We start from the raw sequence: 16,341 nt of genomic DNA, 5'->3' as shown, positions 1-16,341 counted from the left end.
TGCCAGGGCCCACCCTGTTTAGCTGGACCTGCAGCAGGCCGAGTGAGAGACTTTTGAATCTAACCCTCCACAGACTAGAAAAGCTTTTCCAAACTTAAACTTTTTAAGTGGTCGTATTTATATATATATATATATATATATATATATATATATATATATATATATATATAGCTTTGATTTTTTTCATGAAGAAAGAACAGATTTGATTAGCCATCTTTGGTGCTTTAGAGTTGACTGATAGGATGTAAATGAATAAATATGTTTATTTCTTTAGGTGGATGGATGACAGCCTAGTGAATGATATTACACCAAAACTAATAGGAGACAGGCCTAATACTTATACATATACAAAAGCCTTAGCAGAATACATTGTACAACTGGAAGGTGCAAAACTAAATGTAGCCATTATAAGGCCATCAATTGTGGGTGCCAGCTGGAAGGAGCCTTTCCCAGTAAGTCAACCTTAACCTTTTTATAGCAAAATTTCTTAGTCATTATTTACTATTGATTCAGTCTTTATTACTAAGACACAGGCCAGGGCTGTGTGAAAAGCAGATAATACATTGACTCCGGATCAGTCTAAGCCATCTCTTTTAAAATCTTGTGTAAAGGGAGCTAAGTGATAAATGGATGTAGGCCATAAGGAAGCACTACTTGGGGCTTATGGTTTATCAGTACTGAACACCTTGTGCCTGTAACAAGAGTAGTAACATACAATCACAATGTTACATGATCAATAAGACCAGGCATAGGCAAACTCGGCCCTCCAGATGTTTTGGGACTAGAACTCCCACCATCCCCAGCTAACAGGACCAGTGGTCAGGGATGATGGTAACTGTAGTCTCAAAACATCTGGAGGGCCGAGTTTGCCTATGCCTGAATAAGACGTTCTTCCAAATAGTACCCTTACACTTAGTATCACTTCCCATATTACAGTTGCTACTCCTTGAGTTTCTTATGGAAACATTGTAATTATCTCAGAAGAAATGGTTCTTGCCTAACGATAAATCAGCAAGCAATGAGCCAGTGGGCTTATTCTTAGCACATTGACTATTCATACATTTCTAAAGTAGTTTATTGTTAAATATTTTACTTGTTGAATGAAAAAAATATTTTGTGAAAACTGCATAGTTATGCTATGGAATTAAGATATTTGTGAATTGTTTTGAAAATGCTTTCTTAATATGACTGAAACAGTTAATGTCTTCCTCTTCTTACCCCATTGATTTTCCTTCTCCAAAAACATTGTTTGTAGAAAAGAAAAAATGTTTATATACTGTGTATGCATATCACAGTATATATAAATATAAAATTGGATTGTAAATAAAAAATGGAAATATTGTGAAATTTACTCAGCTGCAAAATGATTAACAGTTTATTTTCATAGCAATTAAGCCAGTAAATCTTCCTTATGCTTTGTTTCCAAACAGGGATGGATTGATAACTTTAATGGACCTAGTGGCCTTTTTATTGCTGTAAGTAAAAGTTAAAATGTAGACAAATATATTTTTCTGAAAAGCTAAAGTGGCTTGAAATGGCTTTTTTATCTTGTACCTTTTGTTTTAAGGCAGGAAAAGGAATCCTTCGAACGATGCGAGCCTCAAACAATGCAGTTGCAGATCTTATTCCAGTAGATGTAGTCATCAACGCAACAATAGCTGCTGCCTGGTATTCCGGAGTTAATAGGTATAACAGGTGACAATGCATTTTTTAAAAATTGACTAAGCGGTGGTCTTATGATAGTAAACGATTTGCTTACATCAATATGTGATTGTGGTTTCTGTTTCTATAGCCACAAGGAACTCTTATTGCTTCCATTAACATTGCGACTGTCTCGTGCCCCAAATTTAGTACAGGGCCCAGGGGCATACAGCTCAAGGGGTGTTCCGGACAAGCGTCAAACAATGGCAAATTGCACAGTTTTTTTTCCTGAGAAGCCCCTGCATTGTTGCTAGGACTTCTCTGGCATGCTTTTGCTTCACAAAGAGACCAGTGCAAGCAAGATTGGAGGCAACCTGTACTGAGCACAACTTCACCCCACTTCAGATCTTGCTGGTGTCTCTCCAGATGTAAAGTGACAGAACCCCAGAGACCTCTGCAGCAGTTCAGACATCTGTGTATAGAGGTTGCATCACTCTAGCTGCACTAACCACATTATTTGTTTCAGTTTAAGCCATATTTAGGATAAACTCATCTGTATCCATAGATAAGAGGGAATGAGTTACTAATTTTCTGGGGGATGATGGTGTTGCAACATAGTCTACCTACCCCGATTACTGACACCACTTCTCTTCAGCTGTGGACTTGTGGCAGTTTAGTTCCCATTGCTTCTCTTTAGAATCCTAGCGGGCAGTCCCTGGGAGCTTTGTGAACTCCTTGCCTTTGCCCTCGGTTAAATGTGAAAGTTTTGGGTGGCAGCATTGTAATGCTGGAATACTCTCCTATGTGAGGCTTCCATGCCCCAATACTGATTACTTTGAAGTATTCCAGAAGTTCTAGAGAAGAAACACAAGAGGAAGCAATGTGACTTGGACTTCCTCATTACATATATACTTGTGTTTCTCATCCGAAGAGCGCAAAGAAACAAATCCTCTGTGCTTCCTCTTCCCACTTCTCTGGCAGGTCCAAAGCTGTTCTTAGATGTATAGTAAGAGTATTTCCAGTTTGTCTCCTACTTTTAGTATTTTATTATGCAAACACTCACTCACATGAATGCCTATGCACACACAGGTGTTCCATTCATCAAGTAGTTGAACTGGTGACCAGGGAAGGGCAATTTATATCCCCATCAGAGGAATGTGTTGAATGGCCCTCTATGACCTAGCAGCTAGGAAGATTAGGAAGAAAGAACTGGATGGGCTAGTGGTCAATCACAGTGGGTACTCTGAGATGTAATTTGCACATTTTATTTGAAAATTACTTTTTATTCTGTTTAATAAGAAATTTTGGTGGATTTGACCGTGGTTTTACTGCATATGTAGCAACTGCTGTCCCCCCCCCCTTCCTTCTTTGGATGTTGCCATGGCCTTTGTCTAGTGCAATAAAATCCAATAAAAATAAAATATAAAAAAGCAAAAATGTATCACATAGGAACATAGTAAGCAGAAACAATAATGCCCCCCTATTTAAGATGTCAGATTGTTTAATTAGCTAAAGGCCTGGAATGTTTTTGCCTGGTGCCTATAGATAGGGAGAGCATTCCACAAGCAGGGAGACATCACCTAAAAGTTCCATTTTTGTGTTGCTACCCTCCCAACCTCTCACAGAAGGTGCACACAAAGAAAGAAGGGCCTCAGATGATGAGTGCAGGGTGCAGGTCAGTTCATATGGAGAGGGGTGGTCCTTGAGGTATTGTGGTCCCAAACTGTTTCAAGGCTTTATAGGTAAAAACCAACATTGTGAATTGGGTCCGGAAACCAGTTGGCAGCCAGTACAGTTGGGCCAGGATTGGTGTTGAGTAATTAATAGATCCGCTGAATCAGTTTATAAATGCTACACTACAAAGTGTTTTTTTTTAAAAAAAAATCCTTGGCTTCTTACTTACAAATATTACTATTTGCTGTGGTATTGGTTAGCTATTTTTACCCTTTCCCCCCTGTTTTTTATTATGTGAACTATTCTTTTGTCTTAAGAGGAATGATAATATAGAAAAAAAATTAACTAATTTTTGTTTTTCAGACCAAGAAATACTATGGTATACAACTGTACTACGGGTGGCACCAATCCCTTCCATTGGGGTGAAGTTGGTATGCCTTCTTTTTTCCCTCTGCAGTTTAATAAATTAACTTATTGGTGAACCTTTAGAAAGCCATGCATGAAGATTCACTTTAAAAAAAAGAATTGCTTTTAAAGGACCAAGCGTTGATTTGTCCCTGCTTTATGATTGGGAGCAGCTTTTCAAATAAATTTGCTCTCTCCATAGATACTTGTCCTTCTAGACTGCTAGAACCATTAAGCTCATAGGGGAGAAGATTGTTTTGCTATGTATGCTTGATAATACATTGTGTGACACAGCATTTTAGTGTATGCGTGTAGTGTTAGAGCAATGTGTACCAAATATTTCAAATATATATATTTGCCTTTTTAAAGCATTACAAAAGTAATAAAAATACAATATAGTATAAAAGAGGCTTTACTTAATGATGTGTGTGTTTATGCTGTGGTTCCACAGAAATGTATAAGTTTTCAGAGAGAACATGTAACCCTTAAACAGCTTCAAAGCAGTGTTTCAGTGTGAGGGTAATAGCTGCTGAAGTTACAGAGGGCAGAATGGTGATTGAGATTTACCAGTGGTTTGAGGGCAGAGCCTCAGTAGTCTGTAGAACTCCTTTAGCTTTAATCATGATTCTAGAACAAAATATGCAAAATAGTGAAAAATATAAAATAAATAACTCAGAACAATATAAATATTAAGCAGATTTTCATAACTTATTCAGCCCACATATTTCAATTTTTCTACCAAATTGAACTGCACTAGTACCCAGCTTCTACATTTTTTTTAGCACAGTGTATATACACACCTGGTTTTACTCAAGTATTGGACCACAATTGATAGCAGTGCTTTAATCAGAGTTATAACATTGGAGCAAAGCACATTATAATGATTCTTAAAGGGAAGAGGGCCAAGAGTTGCAGTTCTGCACCAGTGTGGAGTTTGCAGGCATTATATGTACAGTGGTACCTTGGTTTTCGAACTTAATTCGTTCGACTCCCAAAACCATTTGAAAATCAAGGCATGGTTTCCGATTGGCTGCAGGACCTTCCTGCAGTCAAGCGGAAGCCACGTCGGACGTTTGGCTTCCAAAAAACATTCTCAAACCAGAACACTTACTTCCGGGTTTGCGGCGTTCAGGAGCCGATTTGTTCGGGGGCCAAGCCGTTCGAAAACCAAGGTACCACTGTGTAGCTTTTCAAGCAAACCTCATAAAGTGGCTTACACTAAAATGTTAAAAGCAATGAGCATTAGTTAAATGCTTAAAATATGGGAAAGATAAGCTATAAGGAGAAAAAAATGTTTCAAGGCTAGATATTGAGTAGCAGCAGTTGATGGATAGGGGTGGGTGGGTAAAACTAGTATATCTGACTTGCAGCCCGTGAGAAAATGGGATTTGCTGAGTTTTGAGGAATCAGTGATATATTAAAAAAGCAGTTACGTAGGACTAAGTTATTTTCCAATTTCTAACCGTACTAACTTAATTTGTTTAAAGTTTTACATCCCTGGATTATTATTTTTTACAGCATCTCTTCCCAGGCAATTAATAGCCTGCATATAATCTTAACATTATTCTTTACCATCTTCTTTTCTGTCTAGTCAAAATGTCAAAAGCAGTGCATAAATCTTCCTCTTCTGGAGGACTTCCTTTTTACTGTAAGAACACTTCTTTAGTTTCACTGGAAGTTGGGTTAAGACAGTACATGATTACAGATTCAGGCCTTCAGTCTGAGAAACCAAAATAAACCTTAATGAACAATTCCTTAATTTAATTCAGATGTGTTTGATACCTGAGCTAATTAAAAATGTTGGGCTAATCTGTAATGCAACTTACAAATTGTTGTGTGATACATAGGTCGTAGCATAGTATCAGCCAGTGGAGCTCTATTTGCAATTATTTACAAACACAAGGTTAATAATTAAGTAGGAAAGAGGAACAGAGAGAGCACAGAACAGGAAATGAAGCTGCAGTAGTGGAGCACTTAAAAGCACCAAAAGAATTTTAGTGAGAGAGACTACTTAGGCTTGACAGTTGAACCGAATGAATGCTGAACATTGCTAATTAGTGAAAGATGTGTACGAAAGATGTGCTTTAATTCATTGAGAATAGTACTTGTATGTTATGTCCATGGAAGTCCATTACATTTAAATGGTTATTATCAAAGCTGTTACACAACTTTTCTTTCTTAGAATACCATGTAATATCCACTTTCAAGAGGAACCCTCTCGAACAGGCCTTCAGACGGCCCAATGTAAATCTAACCTCCAATCACCTTTTATATCACTACTGGATTGCTGTAAGCCATAAGGCCCCAGCATTCCTGTATGATATCTACCTCAGGATTACAGGAAGAAGCCCAAGGTAATGGTGACTAGCTCTGTCTTCTGTTCCTCATGACAAACCCATGTTTACACGATTTAACACATTAACAACATGTTATTTGTTATTATGATTGAATGTGCCGCTAAATCCACAGAGATGTTTGACTTCAGGCCATGAAAATGGTGTAGTATGGATAATGTGCTAAGTAGCTAAACCATCAAGGCTGTTGAATTTGCTACCTAACTGTGGGTTCATTCTTTGAACAAGAGCTGCTCAAAACATTGTGACCCTTATTTTTCCTACAGAGAGTTACATAAATTTGACATTCAAGAGGAATCCTTTAGAACAAGCAATAAGGCGTCCCAATGTTAAACTCCAGTCCAACCCCCTTAAACATCATTATTGGACTACAGTCGGTCACATACTTCCTGCGTTGTTATACGATGTTGTTCTAAGGTTGACAGGTCAGAAACCGTGGTAAGAAGGAAAGGGCTAATACTTTGCTGGAAAGGTGATGGAAGCTTTTTGGCGGTGTAGATCAATGGCATGAGCTTCTTCTGTAAATTTACTAATAGAAGCATCAACAATAACAGTAAAAGAGCTGGATGTTTCTTAGGACTTAGTGATTGTTTGAAGTTCATTTTCTTACAATGAATCTAACAGTCCCAGCCATTTTCTAAGTCTTTTGAATCATTCCACTCTAGCACTGTTATTGAAATTATAAGCTGAAATGGAATGGGAGGGCAAGGAGATGTAAGAGATAAATAAATATATAAATATATATGTATATATTGCCATCTGTATAAATATAGATGACAATCATGGTGCACTTGTGTTTTTTTTAATGGATGATACAAGTCACTTAACACATTTTATCTCACTGACATTCGGCTTATAATTCTTCTGGCTACCTTTTTTAAGTAAGCAAAAGGTTTACTTTAACTCGTCAAAATTGCATAGTTTTATACTTCCTATTTTATAGTTTTAAAATGGCACTATTTTCAAGCTTTCTTTTGCAGAATGGATGTTCAAACTGCACAACCACCACCACTGAGATCTGAGGGAACAGAGGAACTGTCAAGTTCTGTTCTTTTCAAAGTTAAATTAGCATTTGCAATACTACTACTTTTTTTAAAAAAAAACCCAAATGCATATTTTGGTATGTCCTCTATTGACTTTAGAAGCTCCAGCATAAAACTTGTCCATGTTCTGTGACAGCATCAGCATATTTTACCAAAAGTTAGTTCATGCACAGAAATAATGCTTGTTATGCTTTATTGCTTGTGGTATTGTCTTGATGGCTATTGTGGAAGCATGGGCAAGTATTATGCCTACATCTTTGGAATTTGGTGACTTAATGCCATTCTCTCAGCTGCCAATACCAGCTTCTCAGGTCCATCAAAGTAGACTTGCTACACTAAAGGCATGCTTCTGCTCTGTTGCACTGATCCAGAGGAATTTGCTCTACTGGTTTTGGAAGAACTTTAACATTCTTGTCAGTTACATAAATTTTATGTATGTATTTATGTATGTAGAACAAGATTCTTATCTATGTACAAGACTTTAGGCTTCAGTCCTTTACATTATGGATGGGCATTGGCCAGGCTGACAGGGGCTGATGGGAGATTGAGTCCAACAACATCTGGAAACCACAGGGCATCTGCTGCTGCTATACAAATGACCTGGGAGTAAATGCTCATTGAACTCAGTGGGACTTACTTCTGGCTAGATATGCATAGCTTTGTACTGTTTTTTGTTACATTTCCAGACCATCATCGAGTTCCTTATGAGATTAGCACCGCTCAGTATCTCATTAGTTCAGTAATGGTAGGAAAACGTCAATAGAAACAGTTTGCCTACCACTCCTGATTTTACACCTATGGTTGAAGAGAAAATATTGAACGTATTTTAGGGAATCTTCAGAATTGCAGTAAAAGACCTAGCTAGCAGTCTGCGTTGACCGACAGCACACATTAGAATACTCCACAACGCACAAAGGCGTTTCTCAATATAGGCTTTTTGCAAACAGTGGTCTTCAGTGGGTTTATTAGATCATTTCCTATGAAAATTAACCTATGAAAGCATTCTAAAGAGAAAGCTAAAGATTAAGGGAGGAATTCAACATTGCACTATGGCAAGCCTTGTGTTAGTGAAATCATTTCAGCTTGCCAGATGGTAGGTTTCCCCCCTTGTCATCTCCCCTGTGCTGCTCTGGCGGTTCTCCCAACCCCTCTAGGAGCAACTAGGGGAAGGAGGGGAAGTGCTGTTGCCCTAGCGGAAGTCTTTGGTTGAATCTGGCCCACATATATGCCCCCCTGCTTAATACTAGAAGCTGTGTTCATCCATTGAAGCTGGATGGTTGGAGATTCAGTACAGAGAAAAAGGAAGTGCTTCAGACAGCACATAGTTATAAACTGGGTTTCACTACCAAAAGATGTAATGATCGCCATCAATTTGAACAGCTTAAAAGTAGATCAGACAAATGGGTAGAGGATAGGGCTATCAATGGGCACTGTCACAATGGCTATATTGCCTCCAGTATCAGAGGCAGTATGCTGGGATCACAAACAGGAGCGTGATACTACACTCATATCCTGCTTGTCAGCTTTTTATAGGCATCTGGTTGACACAGTAGGAACAAGACACTTGACTGGATGAGTTTTTAGTCTGAACCAGCTGGGTTCTTAGGTTAAAATCACAGCATGCTTGGTGACTTGCTAGTACAATATAGTACCAAAGTATGTGATACTGCATTGGCACAGCAGTTATACGCTTAACCTCTCACTGGTGCAGCAGCATGTGGGGGGGGGGAGAGGGGGGTATTTGGTACAGCGGCCACAGTTGTGGTTAGCTTAAATCAGTAGCATTTATTTCATAGCAAAAAGTACCAAGTTACCAATATTCCCACCTAACTTCCTTTTGTGGAGTGCCTTGAAAGTGTAGCCAGGGGAGAGCGAAGTCTGTGAGAGCAGACTTTCTCTTTCCTCTCTCCAACTCTGGTCCAGTCACTCACAGCCCTCCAGAGCAGATTTTGAGGCAGTTCAGGGAGGGGAAGAGGAACTCCTGTCATGCCAGAAGAAATCAATTCTGCTGGTGAGAAGCCCCATTGGATGTCGCCCAGGGAATTGAAACTCAAAATTGTTCATCTAGAAAGTAAAATAGTCACTCTTCGTAAGCTTGCGTCCTTAACTTCAAGTGTACTTGAATGTAATGCATTTTTTTATTACTGCTAAAAATCTTTATAGTCAGTATTTTTCTGTTCTTCTGAATTTTGTGCTTATGAATGTTTGGAAAGAAGAGCTCTGGCTAAGCTTTTCATAATATGGGTGAGCTGCACAAGTTCCCTTGTTGTAGTTCAGACACATTTTAGGTCCTTAGAAGAAATGTATATTAAAAAATCCTAATAGGAAAAAGTGTTGCATAGTTTCATTGTCTTGTATTGCTTTTCTGGTAGGTAGTTATTTGTATTTGGGATGTAGTTCTTCCTGTTAAATAGCTTTCCCCCAAACATACTTCTTTTATAAAATATTTTACACACAGTAGAATTTGACCATCCTGCTCAGTATAGGCAAACAACCACAGTCTTTCCCAAAGCTGTTTCATACAGATGCTGATTTTATTTTCTTGTCCCTTTCCCCTTTTTATCTTCTTTGCTCTTTATCATCAGTGCCTTCCATTTTAAGGATCAGGCTGGAAATGTATGTGTAGATTCACTGTATGCTCTTGGCTGTGGCTAGGCGGGGCCAGTGGAATAAGTTGTTGCTCTAGGAAGACAATATGCACCAGAACTTAATTTTCCCTAAAAATGTATTTAAAATATGAATATTCAGTTTCCTGTATTCAAATTTATACATAAACATATTTTTTAAAATAGAAAAGCTGCTTTCCATGTTGATCCTAATAATAGAATGCACTGTATTCAGACAAATTATTCATTGTTGCCCCAGGTAGGCAATGAACATGGATAGAATATTTCTGCATATTATGTAGCAAACCCTTACATCTGAACTGGCATACTGCATTGCATCAGTTGGTGTAACCTGTGATGATATTGGAAAGGAGAATTGTTTTGTAATGTAAACTTTCTTTATTGGCCTCTGGAATAATGGGAGCGGGCATCTGGTGTGTTGATTCTCAAATAAATACCCGACATATTATTTGTGTGAGAATTATACTCAGGGGCACTTTCTGTTGCAGGGGAGCTGCCCTTTGATGCTATCCACAGAAATAGTTTTCTGGGAGTGGTGGAGAAATAGAGAAAGGGCATCTGTCTCTAGAGTTTGTCCTTTGTAGATTGAGGCTAAGCTTTGATCAAGCCAGAAAGTTACAGATAAATTTTTGAATCCAGTGTTTCCCCTCTTGACTTGGCAATGAAAACTACTAGATAATATTTCTCTTCTTCTTTAACTCTATCTACTTCATATTAAATCTCTCTCTATAATCTAGTTTTCAATATACTGTCTAAGCATGTAGTTCATCATTTTCCGTAAAATATTTATTAAAATGCAATGCAGAAATATTCTAGTTATGTTAAATTTACTTGAGTGCCTTGGGGTTGGGAGACAATTAGAGGATCTGAGTTTAGACATGTAGTTTTTCAAATGTCATTTTCTTGAATAACATCTTTCCCTGAACTGTAGGATGATGAAAACAATAACACGTCTTCACAAGGCTATGATGTTGCTAGAATATTTCACCAGTAATTCTTGGGAGTGGAACACAGATAACGTCAATATGCTCATGAGCCAGCTGAGTCCTGAAGACAAAAAGGCAAGTTACATTTGTTTTTGTCTTAGCAATGACTTACTCACTGTACTATTGACATGTCAAGCTTTTCAAAGAAAGAATAGCTGACAGGGAAAATAGGAGAAAATCAAGCTATAGTATAATCGTGTGCTTGGTTCCTTTCTTTGCTTTAACTTTTATAAAAACTAATTTACAATGCTAGACACCTCAGGGAGTGGAAATGAAAGTGGTGGCGCCCCCACCTGCCCTGCTGCTTCAACCACTGGTGGAGAAGCAATCCAGGTATGGTAGGTTTTGGTGGCTGCAGAGCAGCACAGCATTCCTCCGCCCAGCGTTGCTGATTAACTATGAAACAGTTTCATCTGTTGTGCTCTTGACTTAAGAATAAAATTACATTTCATTTGTGAAGTTTGGCATAATACTGTTCGTTCTTTTTGTGACAGACCTTTAATTTTGATGTTCGACAACTACACTGGGCAGAATATATGGAAAATTACTGCATGGGAACGAAGAAATATGTATTGAACGAGGAAATGTCTGGTCTCCCAGCAGCTCGGAAACACTTGAATAAGTATGTATAGTTTATGGGTGGATTTTACCTAACAAGTCCAATCGGTGCAAGCTCTGTACAAGGGCTTCCACTTGTTCAACAGAGCTTTTCCTTCTTCTAGTATACCCCCTAAATAATTTGACTTGTGGGGGCAGGTGTCAGGAGAGCCTCCATAACATCACACGAGAGAGGAGATTGTTCTGTTTGGCAAGCTGCGGTGCTTGTGCTGATGGGAAATTCACCATAGCATGATTTCGGGTTCTGCCCTCAACCTTTATTCTTTACTTTTTAGAAGGTAATGCCAATTGAAACCTTACTGCCTCTTTTAATGTCTGGTGCAGAGGAGGGCAATGCTGTATCCGTCTGGTTTTGGGATCAAAGAATTGTCATGCAGATATAATACCTGAGGGAAGGTGTTAAGTGTGACACCATATGCAAGTAAAAAAAAAAGTTTACTGATAATTTTCCTTTTGGAGTATACCAATATAGCTGCTGTGAAGTCATAGAAGTCAAAATATCACACAATGTAAAGTACATAAACCTGTACAAATGGAAAATTTAATCTCCTTGTTGACCCCACCATTCTTGTTGCTTTTCTTAATTAAATTTGACTGGGGGGGGGAGTTGCAGTAATATTGGGTAGCTTAAAAAAAAAAAGTTGACACCACAAAAAAATCTAGAAATCTAAAGTGTCTACTACAGCTGAAAAAGTACATTTGCCACTGTTTGTCTTCACAACAGCTTCCAAAAGTATGATCAATCTGGCCACAAATATCCTAGCTACTTTTAGTTTTACTATAGTAAAGAATAATTTGAGGCTTGGATTTGTGCTCTGAGATTGCATTGGTATGCAGTGAAGAAAGGAGAACTGCTGCCCTTCCTTTCTCACAACACTTGTAAGTTATGTACCCGTCTTCTAGAAACCACTCCTGGATTGGTGGGTAAGGAATTCTGGGGGAATTCCTGATATTTTCCCTCCAGTTTGCAAACCAGAGCCAGGTATTTCTTAGCTGAAAACGTTACTGGTTGGGTTATCTGTAGGGACTTCTATGACAAACATGAAAGAAAACATCTACTGGTAAAAGATGCAGCTTATTTCCTTATTGCAGGAATAGGTAATATGATGCTCTTCAGATATTTAAGACTCCAGACTTCCATCAGCTCCAGCCAGCATGACCTAAAGATCTGGAGGGCACCAGGTTGGCAAAGGCTGGCTTATTGTATAATGCATACTTTATACAAGTAGCTGATTGTTAGACTTCTCAATTTATTGGTCAACAGGAGCGGGCATGAAGTGCCAATTCATCTTACAGTTGTTAACTTTACTTGTGGGTCAGCCTATGTTTTTCACATCTTGTTTTTCCTTGCTTTCCTAGGCTAAGGAACATTCGTTATGGCTTCAATACAGTGCTTGTGATCCTCATCTGGCGTATTTTCATTGCAAGATCACAAATGGCAAGAAACATCTGGTATTTTGTCGTTAGCCTCTGTTACAAGTTTCTCTCTTACTTCAGAGCATCCAGCACTATGAGATATTAAAGATGGCAATTCTAGAATTAGGACATCTATGCATATGGTGGTCTAATGGCATAAAGCCCTAAAATGTACCTACTCATCTCGTCTTTTGTAAAAACATGAAATATTAGATCTGGATTGTGAAATACAGTACAGTACACGTGATGCTTAATTGTGTATTTCTGTGGAGATCATATGGCTGGTACTGGATCAATCTGTCATTAGGCAAATATGTAGGTTAAATATCCAAATGAATTTAATATCTCTGTATGAGGAAGAACTTTAGGCCACTGACCAGTGTAACTGTGCAATTCTGGAATGCATTGAAATTAAAATCTGCCTTAACATAGTAAACTTAATTTTTATTGCAAATAAGTGTGTTTAGTTAAGGTGAACAAATTATTGGCTTAGATGGTAGAGCTATTTATTTGAGACTTTAAAATTGCAACTGGTTTGTCTGGTTATTCTTATGAGAGAGGTATCTTTGTAAATGATTGTGAGTTGGGCATTCGTTAGTCTTTTATTCTTCTCTCCTCCTTTCTAATCCCTTGACTTGAAAAAGCAGGGATCCTTCAAGGGGAAAACTGCAGCTGGTATACAGCATTTTTCTCTGCATGTTTTTCTGACTTGTGGCTTAGAACTGTTTGTATGGCCAAGGAAAGAGGTGAATTTATCCCTTGGAAGTTGCACACAAGGGAACCACATCATTACAAGTCACTAGTATTTTCCTTTTATTGCAGAAGAAATCAGGAACTTTGAAATTTTATTCAGTGATTTAGCGCATAAATCTGTTTACGAAATGCCACATTTCTTAAATTACCTACAGAATTTTAAACCAAATTATCGAGCACTACTTCTGAAGGGGTGAAATTGATATTTATACTAAATAAAACTCAGCACAGTTTGGGGGAATGGTGAAAATATAAATGAAGAAAATATAAATAACTGAATAGGTTCTAGGTTAAATGTATTTTTCTGCATGTTGCTTTACCAGGAAAAATGCATTTAAAACAGTCCTTGCTCTAAGATTTAATTAAGTACATATAATATTAAAATCTTACTCTATAAAACATACTTACATACAATTCTCTGCTATCATTAACATTCTTTTTATTTGATATAATCTACCATACCTGTGTGGTGGCAACCGATTAACTTCTATTATACCTGGGGTTTTTTTTTTATTAATATGCCTAAGTAAATTGTGAATGAATCCTGAATGAACTATAGGAGTTATACGAAGCACATGCATTGCATCCTATACTTATAATTCCACATATAGAGCATGTCTTGCTGCTGTGGAAATATAACTTCTTTCATGCAAATGTGCATCTGATTTTGGAGAGAGAGCTTCCTTGTTGAAGTTTAAATATTTTATCTTATTAAGTACTTTAATGTACAGTTGTTGTTTTTTTTAAAAAAAGATCTGCATATAATTTTCCAGGGATACAAAATGTTACATAGTCGAAGTCCACACTATTAAGAAGTGTGTGAGTCTGGTGTTACAGTGTTGGAATACAATAAATTGTGGATTTAGTGATTTAAGGTTTTACAGTTGGGTGCAATATTCCTACTGTATCTGCTACAGCTGCTCCCCTAATTCTTTCTCATTGAACTTGAATATTTACTTGGCATTTTAGTACGTTGTAAACTTTTGCACAAGGTGCCTGGAACCCAACAAGCCACTTTGATTTGTGTATATATGTACGTGTGTGTGTGGTTGAATTTGGTGAGAGGCAATTGTAAGATGCTTAGATGCTGAGTTCATTTTCTCACTGTACTGTTTTTATGGAACAAATTACTGCTTACTCCTGAAGCTAATGCAGCTGAGAAAATTGCACCAGGATCCATACTACGATTTTAAAAGATCTCTGAATAACTGATAGAATTGTTTAATTTTCCACACTAGTTTAACTTCCAGTATGGCTGCCATATTGGATTCCTAGGATTTCCATTTAATTTGAATGGTTACCTAGTTTTCTCATACAAAGAAATAACATAACTATGTCGCAATAATGTTCTAGCATTCCACATAAATCTAGATTGTAAAGGTTCCTTCAGTTTTGGTGTTCATACTAATGTTGCAACTTCAGTAATTTCAGACTTGTTAATTAAAATAAACAAGATTCACAATTTTGGGTATTAGTCTGAAAAGTCTAATTGACTTGAAGAAACTATCCAGTCTAAAGTGAGAGAAGAGCATTCTGAAATGGATCACTCAGAAGGTGTGCCAGAACTTTAAAATTTGGGACCATAGAAGAACATTACCCTGCAATGTAGCTTTCTGCTGTAGGAACAGATTCTGAAAACAAAATTTTAAATCATAAGCTTTTATAAAATAGAAATATTGGGTGCCTTTGTTTGTAAACCAAAAATAAACAAATTCCTGAATATGATGTTTGTTGAATTTATCAAGTTGTTTAAGCTGTGTAGAAACTTTAACTTAAAAAACATTTTGTGCTTTGAAATAGAAATTAGTAGCAAAATCTCATTTCAAAATGTCTAAAGTTGCATGTATAGTCATATTCAAATATCTAAAGGGCTGTCATATGGAGCAAGTTTGTTTTCTCCTGCTCTGGAAGCTAGCACCTTGAACCAATGGATTCAAGTTACAAAAAAGGAGATTCCGACTAAACATCAGGAAGAACTTTCTGACTGTAAGAGCTGTTTGACAGTGGAACAGACTCCCATGAGAGGTGGTGGACTCTCCTTCCTTGGAGTTTTTTAAACTGAGGTTGGATGGCCATCTGTCATGTATGATCTAATTGAGATTCCTGCATTGCAAGGGGTTGGACTAGATAACTCTTGGGCTCCCTTCCAAGGCTACATATATGCTATGTATATGCTGTACATATTACAGTCATATGCTAAAGGTCACATGAACCCCTATTACCAATGAGTACTAATATAAAACCCTAAATTGAAGAAATTTAATGTTGCATGGTTACTTCAGGGTGAAATCTGACTAAAACATGCATAGTAGACTGCCTGAAATCAATGGACAAGTTACTTAAGACAATTGATTTCAGTGGATGTATTCTGAAAATGGCTAATGTTGAATTTCACTCACACGAGCAATTTTGTGCATATTTACTCAGCGTCTCTCTGAGTACTCATCTCTCTCTCTCTCTCTCTCTCTCTCTCTCTCTCTCTCTCTCTCTGGGACCTTCTAAGTAAGCATGCATAAGATTACAGGCCTAACCATTTTTTTATTAGTGTCTTCATTTTCTTCATTGTATTTAAGCTTGAATGAAACAAAGTGGATTCAGCTAGTTCCATCCAACCATTTAACTACTTATTTAAGGTGGAAGTGCATAACAGGTCTTTCTTTACTTGTCACATTATTCAGGCAGTACAGGACCTTAGATGGGATGAGATACACAAATTTTACTTTCTGTACTGGAGTAGAAGTTCGGTAGAAATGAGGCACAGGGGGGAAAGGTCAGTGTTGCTTCTTTCACTGAAAAATGAGCTGACATTCACGTAATCTTGAAA

At 37.6% G+C, this 16,341-nt stretch overlaps 1 protein-coding gene across 8 annotated transcripts in view; it reads left to right on the top strand.

Annotated features, from left to right (window-relative positions):
* Positions 1 to 15,242, top strand: part of FAR1 (fatty acyl-CoA reductase 1) — a 35,112-nt gene extending 19,870 nt beyond the window's left edge. For 5 of the 8 annotated variants that reach the window (XM_028730813.2, XM_028730852.2, XM_028730862.2 and 2 more), the window contains 8 exons: positions 275 to 452; positions 1,431 to 1,475; positions 1,568 to 1,695; positions 3,679 to 3,746; positions 5,903 to 6,074; positions 10,676 to 10,805; positions 11,225 to 11,352; positions 12,708 to 15,242. In XM_028730813.2, coding sequence (XP_028586646.1) covers positions 275 to 452; positions 1,431 to 1,475; positions 1,568 to 1,695; positions 3,679 to 3,746; positions 5,903 to 6,074; positions 10,676 to 10,805; positions 11,225 to 11,352; positions 12,708 to 12,870 — 1,012 coding nt within the window. In that variant the 3' untranslated portion in view covers positions 12,871 to 15,242. Of the gene's footprint in view, positions 1 to 274; positions 453 to 1,430; positions 1,476 to 1,567; positions 1,696 to 3,678; positions 3,747 to 5,902; positions 6,075 to 6,340; positions 6,513 to 10,675; positions 10,806 to 11,224; positions 11,353 to 12,707 lie in introns of all 8 variants that reach the window. The other 3 variants (XM_028730873.2, XM_028730890.2, XM_028730881.2) reach the window with 3 other exon arrangements.
* Positions 15,243 to 16,341: the final 1,099 nt, after the last annotated feature.

The sequence above is a fragment of the Podarcis muralis genome, chromosome 1 (assembly GCF_964188315.1).
Source record: "Podarcis muralis chromosome 1, rPodMur119.hap1.1, whole genome shotgun sequence".
Taxonomy (NCBI): domain Eukaryota; kingdom Metazoa; phylum Chordata; class Lepidosauria; order Squamata; family Lacertidae; genus Podarcis; species Podarcis muralis.
This window is presented reverse-complemented; position numbering and strand designations above follow the sequence as displayed.